General features: G+C 45.6%; 1 protein-coding gene across 1 annotated transcript in view; it reads left to right on the top strand.

Moving 5' to 3' along the window:
- Positions 1-20833, top strand: part of LOC119975634 (transient receptor potential cation channel subfamily V member 6-like) — a 33560-nt gene that overhangs the window by 1501 nt on the left and 11226 nt on the right. Inside the window, exons 3-7 of the mRNA XM_038815419.1 lie at positions 4760-4882; positions 7204-7344; positions 16311-16409; positions 19472-19644; positions 20137-20283. Of these exons, the coding sequence (XP_038671347.1) occupies positions 4760-4882; positions 7204-7344; positions 16311-16409; positions 19472-19644; positions 20137-20283 (683 nt within the window). The remainder of the gene's footprint in view (positions 1-4759; positions 4883-7203; positions 7345-16310; positions 16410-19471; positions 19645-20136; positions 20284-20833) is intronic.

Genomic DNA, 20833 nt, shown 5'->3' with positions numbered 1-20833 from the left:
AGAATGACAAATATCCAATGTTGTGATATTTTAAGAGGAAAAATACATTCATGATGAAAGTACGCCGACAATACAATTTGTAGATATAGGTTAAGCTCACAGAGATCTTCCCCTTGATGCCATATATTTTCTGTTAGGGTCAACACAGACCAGATTAATCTGACCAACCATAAATACAGCTCTTGGGATGTCTATCTAACAGTTACTGAGGGAATCTGTGCTGTAAAGATTAGGATCAGCACAGAGACATTGCAGAGCTGTACCATCTGCTGTAAGGATATTATTTATGCCTGTATTTTTTTTCTGAGGCTAGATTATAGTCTGCAAATCAGTCAATCATCTTTTCTTGACTTACCAAACAAGTTAGTGCTTTTTTTTTCAGAAAGGCTAGCGTTCGTATAGCCTTACTTGGTCAATAATCTTCATTTCAAACAAGAGGGACTCTAAAAACATCCTTGACATCCAGTGGTATCACCGTCACTGATTCACCCACCATCAAATTCCTGAGGGTCACCATTGAACAGAACTTAACTGAACCAGTCACATAAATGCCACAGTTACTAGCCCAGTCAAGGCTGGGTGTTCTTTGGTGAGTTGCGAACCGTCTGGCTCCCTAAAGCTCCTCCATCAACTACAAGACACAATCAGGAGTATGATGTAATATTCCCCATTTACCTAGATGAGTGCAGCTTAAACAATACTCTAGAGTCTTGAGATCATCAGGGCAAAAGAACCTGCTTGATCAGGACCCAATCCAACACCTTAAATAGCTACTCCCTCCACAAGTGGTGTACTATTGTTGTAGGGTGTAACAAAACAAGTTCACCGTAGAAAATCACCAGATCTTCTTTGAAAATACCTCCCAAAATCGTAACATAAGAACTAGGAGCAGGAGTAGGCCATCTGGCCCCGCGAGCCTGCTCCGCCATTCAATGAGATCATGGCTGATCTTTTGTGGACTCAGCTCCACTTTCCGGCCTGAACACCCTTAATCCCTTTATTCTTCAAAAAACTATCTATCTTTATCTTAAAAAGATTTAATGAAGGAGCCTCAACTGCTTCATTGGCAAGGAATTCCATAGATTCACAACCTTTGGGTGAAGAAGTTCCTCCTAAGATCAGTTCTAAATCTACTTCCCCTTATTTTGAGGCTATGCTCCCTAGTTCTGCTTTCACCCGGCAGTGGAAACAACCTGCCCGCATCTATCCTCTCTATTCCTTTCATAATTTTATACGTTTCTATAAGATCCCCTCCGCATCCTTCTAAATTCCAATGAGTACAGTCCCAGTCTACTCAACCTCTCCTCATAATCCAACCCCCTCAGCTCTGGGATTACCTCGTGAATCTCCTCTGTAACCTCAACCATCTAGAAGGACGAGAGCAGCAGGTGTAGGAATCACCATCACCTCCCAGTTTTCACCAACTCATGCAGCATTCCAACTTGAACATATATTCGGCGCTAGTTCATTGACGTCCAACAGCATTTTAGTGGTCCTTTCACCAAATGGACTGCAGCAGCTTAAGAAGAAGGATCGCTGCCACCTTCTCAAAGGTAACTAGGGACTGATAGTATTTGCTGACCCTCCTTGTGATGTACACATTCCAGGAATACATTTTTAAATATATTTTTATTGAAATTATTCTATTTTAATAAATAACCCAACAAAACCTCCTGACACAATAAGGGAACCCCCTCGAAATTCAATACACCAAATTGGGACCTGCAACAGCATGCTGGCTACCCAAGTAAGGAAAAGAAAAACCCATCAGAGAGGAACACCAGGATTAGCCAAAGAATGTCAGATACGGACCAGCAGCATACATTGTCACAAAAAAGATACAGGGATGGAACAACGTACCCTTAACAGAGACAGTACACTGCCTTCCCAGGGGAAGTCTGGCTTCAAAAAGGAGGGCATTCAGGAAGTCACTTGGAAGAGGGCGTCTATCTCCTCCACTCAGCCTGCCCTTGAATCGAAGAAGAGCTCCAACAACGCCGATCCGCAGTACTCAGACTCTCACTCAAACCTTGCAGCCCACAAACTACTACTTCCCCAGTGGAACCTCATCTCGAGAGATGGAGCACACCAGGAGCCCATAAAAGGTGACAACTCGGGAAGGGAAACTCACTCCACCACCCAACTGACCCTTCGCCCAACCTAGGTAAACACAGTTGCTCCTGTCCTAACCCTACGCGATCAAGCCACCACTGTCACTACTCACGCAGCCAAGAGAATATTGAAGTGGACAAGTTAAAGGATGAACCAAACACGCCTGGATGTGTGCCATTATACATTTCCCCCTAGTCCAACAACTCCAGAGATGCCAATGACAAAGAAGAATCACAAGGAACCCAGTCCTCTCCAGCAGACATAATTTGTCAGGACTTTCGTAGGAGATAAGCAGATTCCATTAACTTAAAGTAACAAAAATACAAAGGAGAACACAACATAGATAGCTTTAACGAAGGACTTTCCTCAACCATAGTGAGGACTTACATAGCCATGCCACCCACACCAACTATCTACCCACCAACCTGCCGTGGCTGTACTCAACTCGTCTATAAATAAGGTGAGGGGTGTCTAAAATGTACTCCATCTTTGTAAATGCAAGGATTACAGCATATGAAAAGAAAGCAAGATATGCATAACCCTTATGTCACATTACCGACCCAGTATGTGCTCATTTATCATATACTCTTGTCAGAAAAAAGACAATAACATAATATCAACGGCATAGTCGCAGAGGGATAAAGTTCAGGATTATTGATGAACTGCAAGATAATAACATCATCTATGGAGCCGAGAAAGGCCAAAGTCCTAACAGGATTTTCGAGCAGCATTCAGGAGCCCTCCAAAGTTCCATCGAACAAAATGCCTTCACATCCACCATGGCATCACTCCGGCACCCAGGCAACAAGTAACCTAGGGCTTGCAGGAGGCAACGGTCTGACGTGTCCAGCTACCTTCAACCCCTCTCAACAAGCATCGAGGTTAAGACAACGTGCGGCCAGTGGTCGGGGTCTCCAACTGACCCCAGGCCTCAATGACCGGAAACAATGTACTCCGTCAAGCTTGAAACACTCAGCCTTCAAATTGAGATTACAAAATCATGACAGCCAACTTTCAAGTTCGGACGGGAATTCGTCCCTTCTCCCCACCAAAGATCGGACACACGTACACTCCCTGTCCATCCCAACTCCCCGATTCAGTCAAGATAAACGACATACCATGCAACAGGATTTCCAAGGACTGAAGGCAAGTCTTCACCAGGGAGATTGATTTTATCAAGTAATCAGGTTCCCTTCTCCACTATTCTCTGATGGATATTTCACAGTTCATCAAAGTGAGCACTAACACCTGAGCCATGAAGCTGAGATCATCATCCACAACATCATTTGCAATGGCAGCTATCATCCTGATGCCAACAGCACTGTCGAGATTTTGGCCTGCTCACCAGCACAACTACCACTGCAAGCTGGGCCACACCCCAGCCACCTCTGATCACCTCAATCGAACAAGTATTCCCTCAGATTTAACTCAGCTCATCACCAGAATCTAGTCAGGATCTCCCAGGGGCACAGAACAAGACATTTACCCCAAAAGCAAGTAATTATGGGATGTGCATTAGGATAAAAGAAAGGATTAAATGATGAGCGGAACCAGAGTTCGCAAATACGCTCCCATGCTCACATCACGTGATCCCCAAAGAATTATTTTTTTAATAAATTTTTTTACTCTCCTTTTTCACATTTTCTCCCAAATTTACATCCAACAATAAACAATAATCAGTAACAAATGTAATGTCAATCTCCATATCAATGACAACGATCCCATCCACCCACCAAACCCCAGACATTAGCCCGCATGTTAACATAAACAAATGACAAAGAGGTATCACCCATAGTCACCATTAACACATACAGTCCCCCTCCCCCCAACCCTCCCAGCCTCCCCCCCTGCCCCTAATGTTCGATGTGATCCAATTCTCGAAAGTGCATAATGAATAACGCCCATGAATTGTAGAACCCCTCCATCCTTCCCCGCAGTTCAAATTTGACGTTTTCAAGCATCAAGAATTCCAGCAGGTCTCCCCACCACGCCAGGGCACAGGGTGGAGAGGTTGTTCTCCACCCTAACAGGATCCTCTTTGGGCAATTAACGAGGCGAAGGCTACAACATCTGCCTCCGCGCCTTTTTCCAACCCCGGCTGGTCCGACAAAGATTTATTTTTTTAAAGTGCCATTTAACTTGGCACAACTGTGCAAATGCATTGAAGTGTTAGATTCACTAACGCCCAGGAGGTTTTTGAAGGTTCTCATGTATTTCTTCCATCTTAAGTAAAGTGTTAAAGTTTGGAGAGATGTCATGGAAGTGAATATAGAAAGATTGTTTTCTGTGGTTGGTTTACTGCTAACGAGAGGTCACCAATTTGAAATTTCCATTGAGGAGAGAGGTTAGGAAAATAATTCTTTGCACCAAATTAAGACAGCACAGATTTACTTAGCATATGGAAGAGTTTAGGTGGAAACCATTGTGCCTTTTAAGGGAAGAGAATTTAAACATTTGAAATACTGAAAGATACAAATCTATGGAGAAAGCAGAGCAGTGGAATAGTTACGGATTGCACAAGCATAAAGCTGGCATAGCCATTGTGGGCAGAATTGTGTACTGTGCTGAAAATATCTTTGGCTCTAACTGTTTTGATATTCTTCTATGCATTTGTTCAGAAACTAATATTCAAAAATACCGTTTAAAGGGAATTTAGAAGAAACAATACTGCATTCAGCTTTGTTCAATGGTAATAAGGAAATTGCAGAGTTAATTCTGGATAGGATACCATCACTGATCAATGAACCCATGACGTCTGACATGTACAAAGGTAAAATGCATTATATTTAATGTTGATTAGGGTACAGAGTAAACAGCAGACAAGCATTATTTTACCAATTCATAAGTCCTGTAAGTACATTTATATGATTGTTTTGTAACTGTTTTCTAAAACATACAGTAAAATTACTATTATGGGCTCATTGAATATGAAAGTAATCAGCAACAACGTACAACCACCGGGCGCCGGTTTAGCTCAGTTGGCTGGACAAATGGTTTGTGATACAGAGCGAGGCCAACAGCACAGGTTCGATTCCCTGAGGCTTTTCATGAAGGCCCCGCCTTCTCAACCTTGCTCCTTGCCTGAGGTGTGGTGACCCTTAGGTTAAATTACCACCAGTCATCTCTCCTCGTCAAAGGGAAAAACAGCTTATGGTCATCTGGGGCTATGGTGGCTTTATTATTTACAATCACCTTTGCGCAGAAATAGCTATGTGTCAATAAACACTTCAATATTGTCTGGTATTATAGTGCATTTAAATGTTTTAAATACATGACGGTCACCAATGCTAAGGCCTGACTAGCTTTCTGGTATCATACATCCCTTCTCTCATCATCCATTATTCTGTAGCTGACCAAATCAGTATGTTTGAAAGACCAAAAACAGGGCTGGTAATGTGTAAAATTGCACTTTCAATGATTTGAAAAATAGCAAAGTGGAACCAGTAGGAAATACTATCTTGGGTAATTATAATCCAGAGTCGTAAACCCCCAACTGGCCATCCACAAATACAGTTTCAGACTCAGTAATATTCACTTCAGGTTGAATTCTTCCAAAAGTGTGATCTCTAGTGGAAAAGGAGGTGCGATTCCCACAGGGTGGATCGACATAATCCAGATCACAATCCACCCACATAGACAAAATCTTTTGGAGACGGGGATGATTCATGCTGAAAATGTGTTGTGTCGGACCTGAAGATGCCAGTAAGGCTGGATACTCAGAGATCAGGACGCCCTTCTTAAAGGGTGTCTGAATCTCAGAATAACCCTACAGCACCCCACTTCATGCCAGCAAAGACACCCCTTCTCACCAGCAAAGACCCCCCCTTTCTCACCAGCAATTAACCTCCTTCTTGCCAGTAATCGCTTCACGTGCGGAGGTAAGTGGAGAGGAATACTCACTCCTTGCTTCCTCTTCTGAGTCTATGGCACCTTGACCCCGCTTTTAAGGAACAGGAATAATACACACCTGGGTGACTTCCCAGTGGGAAAGGTGGGCGGGGAAGCGGGAGAATATTGGGAGGCCGCTGCATTCGACTTTAACCTCACCGGTGAGTTTTAAATGAATGCAAATTAGCTGTGATCAGTTTCTCGCCCTTTTTGGGTCAGGATTGTTGGAAACTAAGGGCGGGGGTTTCCTCGCGACCGGCGCAAATCGCGCCATGCTGCCCTGACGCCAGGCTGCAATTCTCCGCTCTGTGGAGAATTGGCGCCTTGGCGCTGGCGTGATCAGCGCGGCGCCAGTTGGGGGCCACTCTATGCAGCCCCCCCCCCCCCCCCCGCCCCCGCCGCCGATTCTCAGCCCAGGATGGGCCGAGTGGCTGTCGGAAAAAACCCGAGTCCGGCCGGTGCAGTTCACACCTGCTCTCAGCCGACAGGAAGAGTTTGGGGGCGACCTGTAGGGGGGGGAGGGGGGGATCGACACTGGGAGGGCCTCAGCTGTGGCCTGGCCCGCGATCAGGGCCCACCGATCGGCAGGCCGGCCTCTCGGGCTGGGGGCTTCCTTTCTTCCTTACTTCTTCGTCGGCCCCTGTAGCCCTATGCCATGTTGTGCATTGGCGCCGGTGCCACTGCACATGTGCACTCTGTAGGGGCCAGAGTTGCTGATCCTGAGGCCATGTTGACGCCATTGGGAAACACAACGGCGTTCCTAACGGCGTCAACGCTTAGCCTCAGGATCACAGAATCCCGCCCTAAATCAGATTTTGGGGCTATCCAGCAATTCTCCCAGCACAGTGAGTGCAACACAGGAAGGAAATAAGCATGGCTGGGAGGCTGAGGTGAGCGTAGAGGGTGTTGTGCTTGCATTCCTGCTCATCAGAGAGATGAAGGGAGCCTATGCAACACTGTTCTAAGTCAGAAGAAGGATCCTTCAAAATTTTATATTGGTGATATCCAATCAAAGGTCTGTGAGCAGGTCTTTCAAAATGAGAAGAACTTCCTTGAATATCACATGAAATGGAGGGCAGAAAATATTAGTATAACATAAACAATGATTAGACTGCTTTAGTATTCTGTATAACCTACTTTTTTTTCTGTTAATATTTATAAACAATTTCTGGTATCATTTTTCAATTTTCTTTCAAACTATAGGTGAGACACCCATGCACATAGCTGTTCTGAAACAAGATGTGGAAATGGTTAAGGAACTGTTAAATCGAGGTGCTGATGTGGTAAATGCTCGTGCAACAGGTTCCTGCTTTGTCCCTGGGGAGGAATGTCAGTGTTACTACGGTAAGGCCTCATTTTTGTTCTCAGAGGGAAGATGAGGTAAACTATTGAAGGGGTATTGTGGATTGCTGAAGGTCGAGGATTCTTATGTATCTGTAACACAATAATCCAGTTGTTAGTGGGTGTAATGTTTCACTGTATCATCAGTAACCTTTTATTGCCCAACCTCATTCCCAGTTGTTTGAGAATGTCATCTGCATAATTGGTACTTGTAAATTTCCCTTCCTAACAGCACTATGGGTGCACCTGCATCAGATGGACTGCAGTAGTTAAAGAAAGTGGCCACTGCCTCCTTCTCAAGGGCAATTAGGAATGAGCAACAAAGGTTGGCTCAGCTGATGGACATCTACCAAATTATGAATGGCGTGGATAGTCAGAAGTTTTCTTCCAGGGTGGAAGAGTCAATTACTGGGGAACATAGGTTTAAGGTACAAGGGCAAAGTTTAGAGGAGAAGTGCGAGGGAAGTTTTTTTACACAGTGGGTAGTGGGTGCCTGGTACTCGCTGCCGGAGGGGGTGGTGGAAGCAGGTACAATAGTGACGTTCAAGGGGCATCTTGACAAATACACGAATAGGATGGAAATAGAGATATGGGCCTCAGAAGTGTAAAAGGTTTTAGGTTAGATGGGCGGCATAGGCTTGGAGGGCCGAAGGGTCTGTTCCTGTGCTGTGTTTTCTTTGTTCATTCTTTGTTCTAGCCAGTGATGCTCAAATCTGATGATAGAATAATAAAAAAGGCTTGTGAAATATTTGATCACATATACCTCCAGGTCTCTCTATTCCCACATCCCCTTTAGAAAGTGCCCTTTATTTTATTTTGCTTGTCCTTTTTCGTTCTATAAAAATGTTACTTCACACTTCTCTGCATTCAATTTCATCTGCAACATCTCTGGCCATTCCACCAAACTATCTATGTTCTTTTGAAGTTTAACATTGCCCACCAGTTCACAATATTTCCAAGTTTTGCGTCATCTGCAAATGTTGACGTTGGGCCATGTACACCCAAATCCAGGTTATTAAGATATACCAAGAGAAGTAGTGATCCTAGTTCCTACCCATATCTAAAAAAACAACCATTCACCACTACTCCCTGTTTCCTCTGTGCAGAGAAAAGAAGAGGAGGGGCAGCAGGCTTTACCCCTACATGGGGTATTCAGGAAACCCTTTTCCTCACTTCCACCTCAGCTAGGAGAGGTACCTGAGGTTGCTACTTTTCATCGAGGAAGTGGTTATTGAACTTTTCCACCTTCTCCGACCAAACTGGCATTTGCAGAGTAGGGTGAAGATAGTACTGCCGTTGGCCATCAAGGTTATGTCTAAGCTAGCAGATTTGTTTTAACCAATTTATTTAAGTTTTCTCTCCATCTATGTGTGAAAAGCAAGAGGTTCATGGTGAAATGTTTTACAGCTTGCCCTTCATACTGATGTGTTAGGCGATGTTGGTTTGACGTTGACTGCAACTGGATGCAGAGAAGCTAGAAACAAACGTCTTGACACCGGAGATGATCCAACACAGTTTTATTTAAATTACGAACGGCTGTACATGTTCAGCTGTGGGTTGACACTCTACTAATCCTACTGACGACCTCTTACTGGCTCGACCAGACTTACTAGCTACCATTTGACAATAATGTCCACTGACTAGTGCACTCTGTCTCAGTGTCTGGGTCCCGAAAAGAGCGGGAGTTTTAATGCCCTGTGAGCTTTATAGTGGTGGTGTCTTGTCTGGTGATTGGTTGTTCTGTGTTGTGTGTTCATTGGTCATTCTATGTGTCAATCACTGCCTGTCTGCATCTCATTATATACATGAGTGGATATTATGACATCTCCCCCCTTTTTAAAAAAAAATAAGTTATGGAACGTGAAGGTATATACATGCCTGACATTTGTACAAGTGGTAAGTTAACAAACATATGTACATGGGAAGGTGTCTATCGTTCAGATACAGAGCAATCTGAACAAAATGTACCAAAGTAAAGTCTATAGATTCAGTCTTTGAGGCGGGCGCCGAATTCTAGTCGATTGCCGCAGAGATGGAGCAGGAGACGCTGGCACTTGGTCAGGCGAGATTGCTGGCAGATTGGTGTCCTCATGGCAGGAAATGTCCGGAGGAGGCATGACAGCCAGCGGAGCAATGCGGTTAGGCGGTGGGCGGGGAACTCTCCGCAGCGCCCTCCTGTTGCACCGGAGAATGGAGCCATCAGCCAATTGGACAATGAAAGACATTGGGGCGGCCTTCCTGATAACAACAGTTGGGGCCAACCAACCTCCCTCAGGCAACTGGACGCCAAGGGATCCAGCGCAGGCAGATCCGTGGCATGAGCATCATACGTGATCTCCTGCTGGTCCCTGGACCGATGAACGTTTTGCAGCACCGTGAGGTGGTCAAGGTCTGGAATGTGAATGGCTGGAACAGTCGTCCTCAAGTTGTGGTTCATGAGCCTCTGCACGGGAGACAAACCAGTCAACAGAGGGGCCATCCTGTAGGCCAACAGCACCAAGTTGAAATCTGCAGCCTTGCACAACAACCACTTGACGATATGGACCCCTTTTTCGGCCTTCCCGTTTGATTGTGGGGAGTGGGGACTGGAAGTGATGTGTCTGAAGTTGTAGGATCATGCAAAATCAGACCACTCCTGGCTGTAAAAACACGGACCGTTGTAACTCATTACTGTGAGTGTTTTCCCATGTCTGGCAAACGTCTCTTTGCAGGCTTTGATGACGAACCTAGACGTGAGGTCCGACAATTTCACCATCTCCGGGTAGCTGGAGAAGTAGTCGACCAGGAGCATGTAATCACGCCCATTGCATGAAAGAGGTCTACCCCCACTCTCCACGGAGAGGTCACAAGTTCATGCTGTTGCAGTGTCTCTTTGGGCTGAGCTGGTTGAAACTTCTGGCAGGTCGGGCAGTTGAGGACCGTGTTAGCAATATCCTGGTTGATACCCGTCCAATAAACCACCTCTCGAGCTCTGCGTCAACATTTTTCGACCCCAAGGTGATCCTCATGGATCCGTCCGAGCACCATAGCTCGCATGCTTTGAGGAATGACGATCCTGTCCAGTCCAATGACCGTTAACTCGTCCTTAACGTTAAAGAACTGGGGGCTGTTGCTCATTCTGGGTGAGTGTGCTTAACACTCAATTTGGCTCTGTTTCGTTACTTAGCTTTGGAGTCGCCAGGTATCGTTAAGATACCGCCACAAGTTTCAAGGTCAAGTTCAAAGCAATAAATCCATACACCAATTAGAAAGTTCAAACAAGACACGTTTATTATATTACAGTAATCTACTAATCATGCATATAAAACTACAAGACTAGGCTAATCCTACCACTAATAGGCCAAATACTTATCTGGATAAGGGGACTGCCGGATCAGGGAACAACGGCCTCTAGCTTTGTCCTGGGTCCACAGGCTTCCAGTAGTTATGGACTAAAGGGGTCAGGAGTGTCTACTCTTGTAGCATGCGTTGTGACACTTACTTGCTGGCGGCTACTGTCCAGGCCTCTCCTCCTCAAGGTTCTTTTGCTGCAACGGTGTTCTGCTGGGAGGGCTGGCTGGTCAAGGAGAGGCTGGCAGAGAGAGAGAGCTGGGGTCGCGGTCTCTGTCTTATACCTCTCTCAGGGTCTCGCGCCCACCTGGGCGGACCCTCTATACTCTTGCAATCGATTGGGTCTCTTCCCAATCGATTGAATTGAATTCCCCAATAACGGGGCAGTACCTCGATCACTGGGGCGGTTCTTGGGACTTATTGTTTTGGGCTTCTTTGGCGCCGAAAAGTCTGGCCTTCCATTCAATGTATCGATCTGTGTTTAACTTGTTTCCATTGTATCTGGAGATTGCCCGGTATCACCTCATTAGTATGCTAACTGTTTTCTTTTCATAGTGCTGTCTGGTTTCTGCAGCAGTCAAAACTGGTTTCTGCAGTAATCTGAATATACAAGCGCTTTGCAAGCTGCTTGCTTTTACAACATGTCCAATTTCCCTGCATTCCTTGCAATCTTCCATTTTGTGTTGGGCAGTGGTCACCCCAGGTGGCTATAGGACACTGCCCCTTTTGCCAGCCATGGGCGAGGTGTTGCATCACGCGCTGCAGTAGAGGAACCTTGGCAGTTTCTTTGCATATTTGGACCACACGCTCATCAGTGGCTGGTAGGTTGCTGGCACACAACTGCACCTGTGCCTCTATGTGGCAGATGAAGTTGCCCTGTTCACAAGGCATGGTGATGGACCTGGATAGGGCATCCGCGATGATCAGCTCCTTACCCGGTGTGTAGACGAGTTCGAAGTCATATCGGCAAAGATGAAGAAGAATGCGCTGTAGTCGAGGCGTCATGTCATTTAAATCCTTCTAGAATATGTGGACTAAAGGCCTATGGTCTGTTTCCACCGTGAACTTCGGCAGGCCATATACGTAGTCATGAAACTTGACTATTCCTGTCAGGAGACCCAAGCACTCCTTCTCGATCTGGGCATACTGTTGCTCGGTCGGCGTCATGGCCCTGGAGGCATATGCCACTGGAGCCCAGGACGAGGAGTCGTCTCGCTGGAGGAGCACCGCCCCAATGCCGTCCTGGCTAGGGTCAGTAGATATCTTGGTGTCCATGGTTGGGTCAAAGAACGCCAAAACCAGGGCTGTGGTGAGCTTCGCCTTTAGCTCGAGCCACTCCTTTTCATGTGCGGGCAGCCACTGGAACACTGTTGACTTCTTTACGAGATGCCGGAGGGAGGTGGTGTGGACTGCCAAATTGGGAATGAATTTCCCGAGAAAACTTACCATCCCGAGGAAGTGGAGGACCGCCTTCTTGTCCTCTGGGGTCTTCATGGCGTTAATCGCCAGCACTTTGTCGGCGTCAGGTTGCCCCCCTGTGTTGTGAAATATGGTCACCAAGGAACTTAAAAAAAAATTTTTTTTAAAATAATTTTTATTAAAATTTTTACAAAATATAAACAGCACAAAAATACTAACAGAACAACCGCGGTAAAAACCCAAGAACAACACCCACCCAACTTCAAAAGCAACTGCAAACAAAAGAAAAACAAAACAAAACACCAAAACAACAAAAGGGAAAGAGATATCACCCGCCCCATCCCACAAACCCATGTACACAGTTCTCCCCCCCACTGAACCAAACCCCCCCCCTGGGTTGCTGCTGCTGCCAGCCTATTTCCCTACCGTTCCGCCAGGAAGTCCAGGAAAGGCTGCCACCGCCTACAGAACCCTTACACTGATCCCCTCAGGGCAAATTTCACCTTCTCCAATTTAATGAACCCCACCATATCATTGATCCAGGCCTCCACGCTTGGGGGCCTCGCATACTTCCATTGGAGCAAGATCCTCCACCGGGCTAGTAGGGACGCAAAGGCCAGAACACCGGCCTCTTTCGCCTCCTGCACTCCCGGCTCCACTGCAACCCCAAGAATTGCGAGTCCCCAGCCTGGCTTGACCCTGGATCCCACCATCGTCGACACCGTCCTTGCTACCCCCTTCCAAAATTCCCCCAGCGCTGGGCATGCCCAAAACATATGGGCGTGATTCGCTGGGCTCCTCGAGCACCTAGCACACCTGTCTTCGCCCCTGAAAAATCTACTCATGCTCGTCCCAGTCATGTGGGCCCTATGCAGCACCTTGAACTGTATGAGGCTAAGCCTCGCACAGGAAGAGGAGGAATTCACTCTCTCCAGCGCATCCGCCCACGTCCCCTCCTCAATTTCCTCACCCAGCTCCTCTTCCCATTTCTCCTTCAGTTCCTCCACCGAGGCCTCGTCTACCTCCTGCATTACCCGGTATATGTCCGAAATCCTCCCTCCTCCAACCCACACCCCCGAGAGCACCCTGTCCCGCACCCCACGTGGGGGCAGCAAGGGGAACCCCTCCACCTGACACCTGGAAAATGCCCTCACCTGCATGTACCTAAACATGTTCCCCAGGGGGAGCCCAAACTTCCCCTCTAATTCCCCCAAGCTCGCGAACCTCCCATCCACAAACAGGTCCCTCAACCTCCTAACCCCTACCCTGTGCCAGCCCAGAAATCCGCCATCAATGCTCCCTGGGACAAACAGATGGTTCCCCCGTATCGGGGCCCCCATCGAGCCCCCCACTTCTCCCCTATGGTCACCCAGGAACTTGATAGCGGAGTGACCAAATGAGCATTTGGCCCTGTTGAGCTGGAGACCATTTTTGTGAATCCGCTGGAAGACCTATCTGAGGCGGGCAACATGATCCTCGGGCGTTGTGGACCAGACGATCACATCGTTCACATAGACTCGCAGCCCCTCGATGCCCTCCATCATTTGCTCCATGATGCGATGAAATACTTCGGAAGCTGATATGATACTGAAGGGCATGTGGTTGTAGCGATAGCGGCCGAAGGGGATGTTTGAACGTGCAATCTTCCGACTGGATGCATCCAGCTGTATTTGCCAGAAATCCCTGGAGGCGTCCAGCTTGGTGAAGAATCTGGCATGAGCCATCTCACTGGTCAACTCTTCATGCTTCGGGATCGGGTAGTGCTCCCGCATGATGTTGCGGTTCAGGTCTTTGGGATCAATGCAAATGTGGAGTTCACCAGAGGGTTTTTTGACGCATACCATGGAGCTAACCCAGTCTGTTGGTTCCGTGACCCTTGAGATGATGCCCTGGTCTTGGAGGTCTTGCAGCTACTTTCTCAGGCGATCCTTGAGAGGAGCCGGCACCCGGCGTGGTGCATGGATCACTGGGGTGGGGTTCGGCTTCAGCAGAATTTTGTAGCGATATGGGACCGTGGCCATGCCATCAAACATGTTGTGGTATTGTGTGAGGATGTTTTCCATGTTGCTGGATGGCCGCTTTCTGGTCGTTGCAGATTTACTCGAGGTAGGTTCAGCAGGATTAATAGCACTCTGGTACCATGATGTGTTAGGCGGCTTGGTTTGAAGTTGACTGCAACTGGATGCAGAGAAGCTAGAAACAAACGTCTAACACCGGAGATGATCCAATACATTTTTATTTAAACTATGAACGGCTGTCCATGTTCAGCTGTGGGTTGACAGTCTACTAATCCTACTGACGACCTCTTACTGGCTCGACCGGACTTACTAGCTACCACATGGCAATAACGTTCACTGACTTGTGCACTCTGACTGTCTCAGTGTCTGGGTCCCGAAAAGAGCAGGAGCCTTAATGCTCTGTGAGCTTTATAGTGCTGGTGTCTTGTCTGATGATTGGTTGTTCTGTGTTGTGTGTGCATTGGTCATCCTATGTGTCAATCACTGCCTGTCTGCATCTCATTATATACATGAGTGGATATTATGACACATACCAGATTGCGGGATGAGGATAAGGTGGGATTTAGGAAGATGTGGAAGGAACATGTCATCCTGGGCCTTCTCAGCAATGCCTGTTGCAATGACCTCAGTCACTCCCATCCAAATCATTTAAAGCACCGTTTTTTCCAAGCTGCTCTGGAATGCAGGCATACCACCTTCCCACTGGTTATGTGCTACCTTTTCCGACATGAGTGAGGGAGGAGTGTCAGTGAATGTGCTGCATTGTATTTGGGTGATGTGCCTGTCATAGATGAACAGGTGAAAGATGAGGTTGTGGGGCTAAAAGAATGAGGGCAAGGGCAACATATGAATATTAGGCATGAGTCCTGATTGCGAGGTTGTTCCTGGGTAGCTAATGTGGGTTTGGTACATTGAGCAATGTGTGGGAAATCTAAAGGGGATCAGAGGTTATGGGGAGAAGGCAGGAGAATAGGGATGAGAAAATATCAGCCATGATCGAATGGCGGAGCAGACTCGATAAGCCAAGTGGCCTATTTCTGCTCCTATGTGTTATGGTCTTATGGTGTGGGGCTGGTAATGCCATGGGTAGATAATAACATTTGAAGATGCATTTGCTGACCTTGACCACTTGTGTGATGTCAATGAACTTTTAGCGACACTGCAGCCAGGTCATCATGGCCGGACTCCTTGAATTGATCTTTGCAAATAACTGCCCATTCCCTTCACAAGGTATGTCTTGAGGACTTCCTGGCCCCCTGTGAAATCTTCACATCTCTCCTCTTTTCCAGTTCCTGAACTACGTTCTTTGGCACTGCATTAGAGAACCTGGGAAAACTCTCCCTGGATTTCTGCTCCATTAAAACGCTTATCCTTTCTGTGAAACACTGTTAGAATCAGTTCCACCAGTTGCTGCATACTGAATGCACCTCCCCTTGAAGACGTCCAGGCTAGCTATAATTCGTGCTAAGCAGACAGTCATCTGGGCCTCCTGCTAAGCACGAAGACTGTCAGCAGCCTGTTCAACACTGCATGCATGCCACACTCATCCCGATCAGCAGGCAACATTAAGCTTTCTTGCTGCCTGCATTATCTCGCCTGGGCGCAGGGTAATCACATACTATGATCCCCTGAGTCAAAACCTGTGCAATTTGATTTTTAGTCCACTTAAATCAACAATTCTGAAGTCACTACTTCAGATCCAATCCAGACCAGGGGGAAACCAAAGTTCCAGAGTGCTCTGGAAACCCATTCCCATTTTGGGAATTTTCCAAATGTATTTTTTTGTTTTTAATGCCACATACAATAAAACAACACTCTCATCCGTTTTCTTGTAACATTAAAAAGCAGACAGCCTAGGAGTGGAACCCACTATGACGTAGATTAACTGGGGTCTGACAAATCTCTGGCACTGTAGACCTACTGATTTACAGAAGCATTCTTACACATTATTTATCAATTTGGCAACATTCCTTTGATTTTCATTAGTGCCTTCCTATTAGCTGCCATTGATCTGCTAGTAAACTGCATTAAATGCCTCACTCATACTGCACAGCGATGTTCTTGGTTTGGCATGGCTGGGTGAATTATAGCTGGGATGTTTATGTTACATCTGCAAGATTAACGCAGCAGCAGAAACCATTTTTCTGTCTTTTATTTTTCATTAATGATAAGAGTTTTGACTACATGTTGTCTTACCTGCAGGTGAATATTTGTTGTCATTTGCAGCATGCATTGGCAATGAGGAGATTGTCAGGACTCTTATCAAGCATAGTGCTCCATTAGAGGCACAGGATTCATTAGGTAAATATTTCACAGTCTATCGGCCACCACGTATATCAGCTTCCTCTTCATGTGTTAGAATCCCTACAGCGCAGAAGGGGACCATTTGGTCCATCGAGTCTGTACCGACCCTCCGAAGGAGCACCCCACCCAGACCACACCCCAGTCCTATTCCCGTATCCCCATCCAACCTTTTTTTTTTTGCACACCAAGGGGCAATTTAGCTTGATCAATCTACCTAACCAGCACATCTTTGGACTGTCCGGAGGAAACGCACGGAGACACTGGGAAAACACTCTACACAGACAGTCACCCAAGGCTGGAATTGAACCCGGGTCCCTGGTGCTGTGAGGCAGCAGTGTTAACCACTGTGCCAATGTGTCACCCTGGTATTATCCTTGGTGACTTAATTCTTTCCTCACAAAGGATGTAAAGCCTTGTGATTGACCTTGCAAAGAATAAGCATGTTTGAGTTATATGGCTGGGTTAAAATCAGTTATGGGTGCTTTATAACTTCATATGAAATAAGCTCTGTAACCTTTCCACAATAAAATTCGTATGATTCTATTTGATGATGGTGAACCTTTAAATACCTATGGATTCTTTGAAGGCACCTCCTCAGAAATGTCATTATGGGAATAATTCCGTAGCAGTGCAGAACTCGCAATGTACCGTCAAAATTATTAAAAACAGAAGAACAACCAGAAAAACAGAAGAACAGATCACATGGCACCAGAATAACATTTATACAGGCCTCGTGCTTGACCATTTAGGTTGAGGGCAGAATTTGAGGAGTAGCATATTTTCCTGCCCAGCCATTGAAAAGGTTAACAGGGAAACCCCACCCTCCACCCCAGCTCTGCAGCCATTTAATGCTCTGAGGAGCTGCCTGCCATCTGATTGGTGAGTAGCTCTCTGGTTCCAGTAATGCCACTGGGAGTGGTGGCCACTGTTGGGACTGCAGCAAACCCCAGAAAACAAAGAGTCGAGAGCCGATAGAAGGGAAGCCTGGAAGCTCTGTGTGGGGCCAGGAGAGGAGGACCATGGAATTGGGGGGGGGGGGGGGGGGGGAGGAAAGGGGGGAACGGTGCAAGGTCCAGTGGCACGGGGACACCTGCAGGTAGTGGTAGACCTTGGGGTGCCCCGATTAGAAAAGAATGCCACATATGGGCAGGTAAGGGTGGGACATTTGCCTGTAGAATTTTACAGCTGAGAGGTAGATGTGGGTCAGGAAACCAGTGGGGAACCCCCCCCCCCCCCCAAACTTGTCTACAAACCCATCAATGGCAGAACATAAAATTTAGGTCATGGTATTACCTCAACTGGCCGCTTTTATTCCACACTTTTATTGCAGAATGAAGAGCTTGGGACACACAAGTGCAGTTTACAACTGTGATGTGTTCAGAGGTTCCTGAAGAGGTATACCAGTGCTGAACCCAAGATTAATCTAGAAATTGGAACCTCATAGACTCTGCTGTGCTGCCAGCTCCAGTAGCAGAAATCTATCAGGAAATATTGTTGACGGTTGGATGTGTGACATGTCACTTGACGCATTTTCTAAGAACTACATTTCTTTTACAGTACAACACCTGGGAAGAGGAAGCAGTTCGCATTTTTGTTAATATTGGGCCCGGAAGCCTGGTTTAACAATCTTCTACCTCAGCTTTCACTTTCCTGCACTATCTGCAAATCACTTGATTCCATTTGCATCCACAAATCAGTTAATTGAATACTTGAATATACTCAGTGACTGAGCATGAACAACTCTCTGCGGTATCGAATTCCAAAGGTTCAGAACCCTTTAGCTGAAGAAATATTTCCTCATCTCTGCCATATTCTGAGATAATGCATCCTAATTCTAGATCCCTCAACCAACAGGTAACATCATCCCAACAACTACTCTGTCAAGTCCTCAAGAATTTTATATGTTTCAATGGGATCACCTCCCATCCTTTTAAACTCAAGAGAATACAGGTCTATCCTATTAACTCTCTCCTCATAGGACAATTCTCTCATCCTGGGTATGGTTTCTTCCTTTGATAAAATGTTACACTTTTGGAAGTCAATCTTGACCTGATATGTCACCACATATTTATTTTATCTTCTGTACTAATGAGATAAATATATTTTCAATCAGTAAGGTAATCAAGGGTTATGAGGACAGTGCAGGACAGTGGAGTTGAGGATTAACATATTAGATCAGTCATTACCTCACCGAATGACGGAACAGACTCAATGGGCCGAATGACCTACTTCTACTCCTACGTCTTATGTTTTTTCCAATCTCAATCAAAACCACAAGTTTTAACCTTCATCTAAATCATCCAATTTAAAAAAAATATCAACCATTTTTACAATGGTTTAAATTTAAATTCAAGTAAAAGGTTATCTGCAGCATTAACTATTAACCTTCTTATTGCAATAGGTGAGAATGTAAATTTCTTTGCATGTGTAGACATCCATTTCTAGAAGGAAAACGTAACTAAATCTCACATGGGAATAATTGGGCAGGGTTTAAGCAAATTCAAATTAACCTGAATTAGCCATGTTGAGGTGATGTGGGGTTTTCAGTCTGATTGAAGAGCTCACTCATAGGTTTGGGCGGCAGGGTGGCACAGTGGTTAGCACTGTTGCCTCACAGCACCAGGAACCCAGGTACAATTCCAACCTTGGGTGACTGGCTGTGTGGAGTTTGCATGTTCACCCCAAGCCTGCGTGGGTTTCCTCCGGCTGCTCCAATTTCCTCCCACAGTCCAAAGATGTGCAGGTTAGGTGGATTGACCATGCTAAAATTTCCCCTTAGTGCAGGTTAGGTGGTATTACGGGGTTAGGGCAGGGGAGTGGGCCCAGGTCGGGTGCTCTTCTGGAGGGTTGGTGCAGACTCAATGGGCCGAATGGTCTCCTTCTGCACTGTAGGGATTCTAGGTATTCTGTGGATGCATCCGTGAGCACTCACACAATTCATTTATCCCACATGTTTTGAATTCAGAGAAACCCACAAGGGATACATGTTTATTTCTCAATTTCTCTTCAGAAAACAAACTATCTTTTGCATGATGAGAAATTAGAATTCTTTTGGACAGGTAATACAGTGCTTCATGTGTTGGTTTCACAATCGGAAAAAAAGCAAAAGTATTCCATGTATGATCTCATCACATCACTTGTGACTGAGAAACAACAGCCGAGTCTCGAGAACATTGTGAACAATGATGGCTACACTCCATTGAAGCTCGCAGCAGCTGAGGGTGACTTGGAGGTGAGTGAATTGCGACTTTGTAATGGAATATGAAGCTATTGTTTGCTAAACTGTAAAAGAGGAAGGGCTTGTTTATTTAAGGAGCTGATTCATTTTGAGCACACATTACTTCAACAATGGAGTTTCTTGTGAAAGTGAGTTAATTTATAGTCACACTTCACTGTAAATTCTTTAAAATGTTTGTTACTTTGAACCTGATTCTATTGTGCCTTTTCAGTACATAGTCTTTCTTTAGCTACATTATTCACACAATGTGTTGCACAGCATTCAGAATGATAGCCTGCATTGACAGACTCACTATTGTTTTATCTCCTTTCCAATTTTTTGAGCATTAATATTCTATACAGTTCTATGTATTTCGAAACACCTGTTGGAAGAAGATGCTTGGTGAACTGTAGTTAAAGTCAAATCAGTTCAAATCTTTCTGCAAAACAAGGTATTACATTTAATTTAATACTTGCTTTAATTCATTAATCAAACGTTATTTTGTAGATGTTCAACTTTTTGGTGCAAAAGCAGAAGAAAATATACTGGACAATGGGAACGATTTCTTACTGTGTCTATGATCTCACCAACATTGATACATGGGGTGAGCAAAAATCAGTCCTGGACATCCTAACAACAAGCAGGAATAGAGAGGTAACCATAAGGAATGAACCTGTCTTTTCTGGGTTGACATCATCCTTTATACGACACATTTGCATGGCATAATTTTCCATTTTCTTTGACCTTGCCAGGGGACTCATAAATAAGTGTTTACATTCTTAGTGTGTATAGATGTCATGAGAAATTTAGCGGTAATGGCTCCCCACTCCAACTCTGTGTTCAGCAGCTTAGCTAGTGAACTCTAACTTTGGGTGATTGCCTGAGAATATTTTCAATTTTTATCACAGAACGCACGCTGCAAAATTTGTTTGCATAGCGTACCTATTTTTGCCGCTATCGGTGCCAGTTCAGGTCCTAAATGGCATCCAAGCCGCACACACAAACTTCCAATTGGTCCACGTCGGACTACATTTTGGTTGGGATATTAATGTGGTTCTGGGAGCATGCTGAGGGAATAGTCAGATGTCAGATCATGATGCCAGTAAGTGTGCAATGCTGATTTTGACTCCAGAAACACAATTTTCAACCTCAATGCTCCAGTTATTGCCATATCTTAATCCTGCATTTCTGAACATGTAAACAG

This window comes from Scyliorhinus canicula, chromosome 13 (assembly GCF_902713615.1).
Source record: "Scyliorhinus canicula chromosome 13, sScyCan1.1, whole genome shotgun sequence".
NCBI classification, from domain to species: Eukaryota; Metazoa; Chordata; class Chondrichthyes; order Carcharhiniformes; family Scyliorhinidae; genus Scyliorhinus; species Scyliorhinus canicula.
The sequence above is the reverse complement of the archived record's forward strand: the minus strand, read 5'-3'. Positions and strand labels throughout refer to the sequence as shown.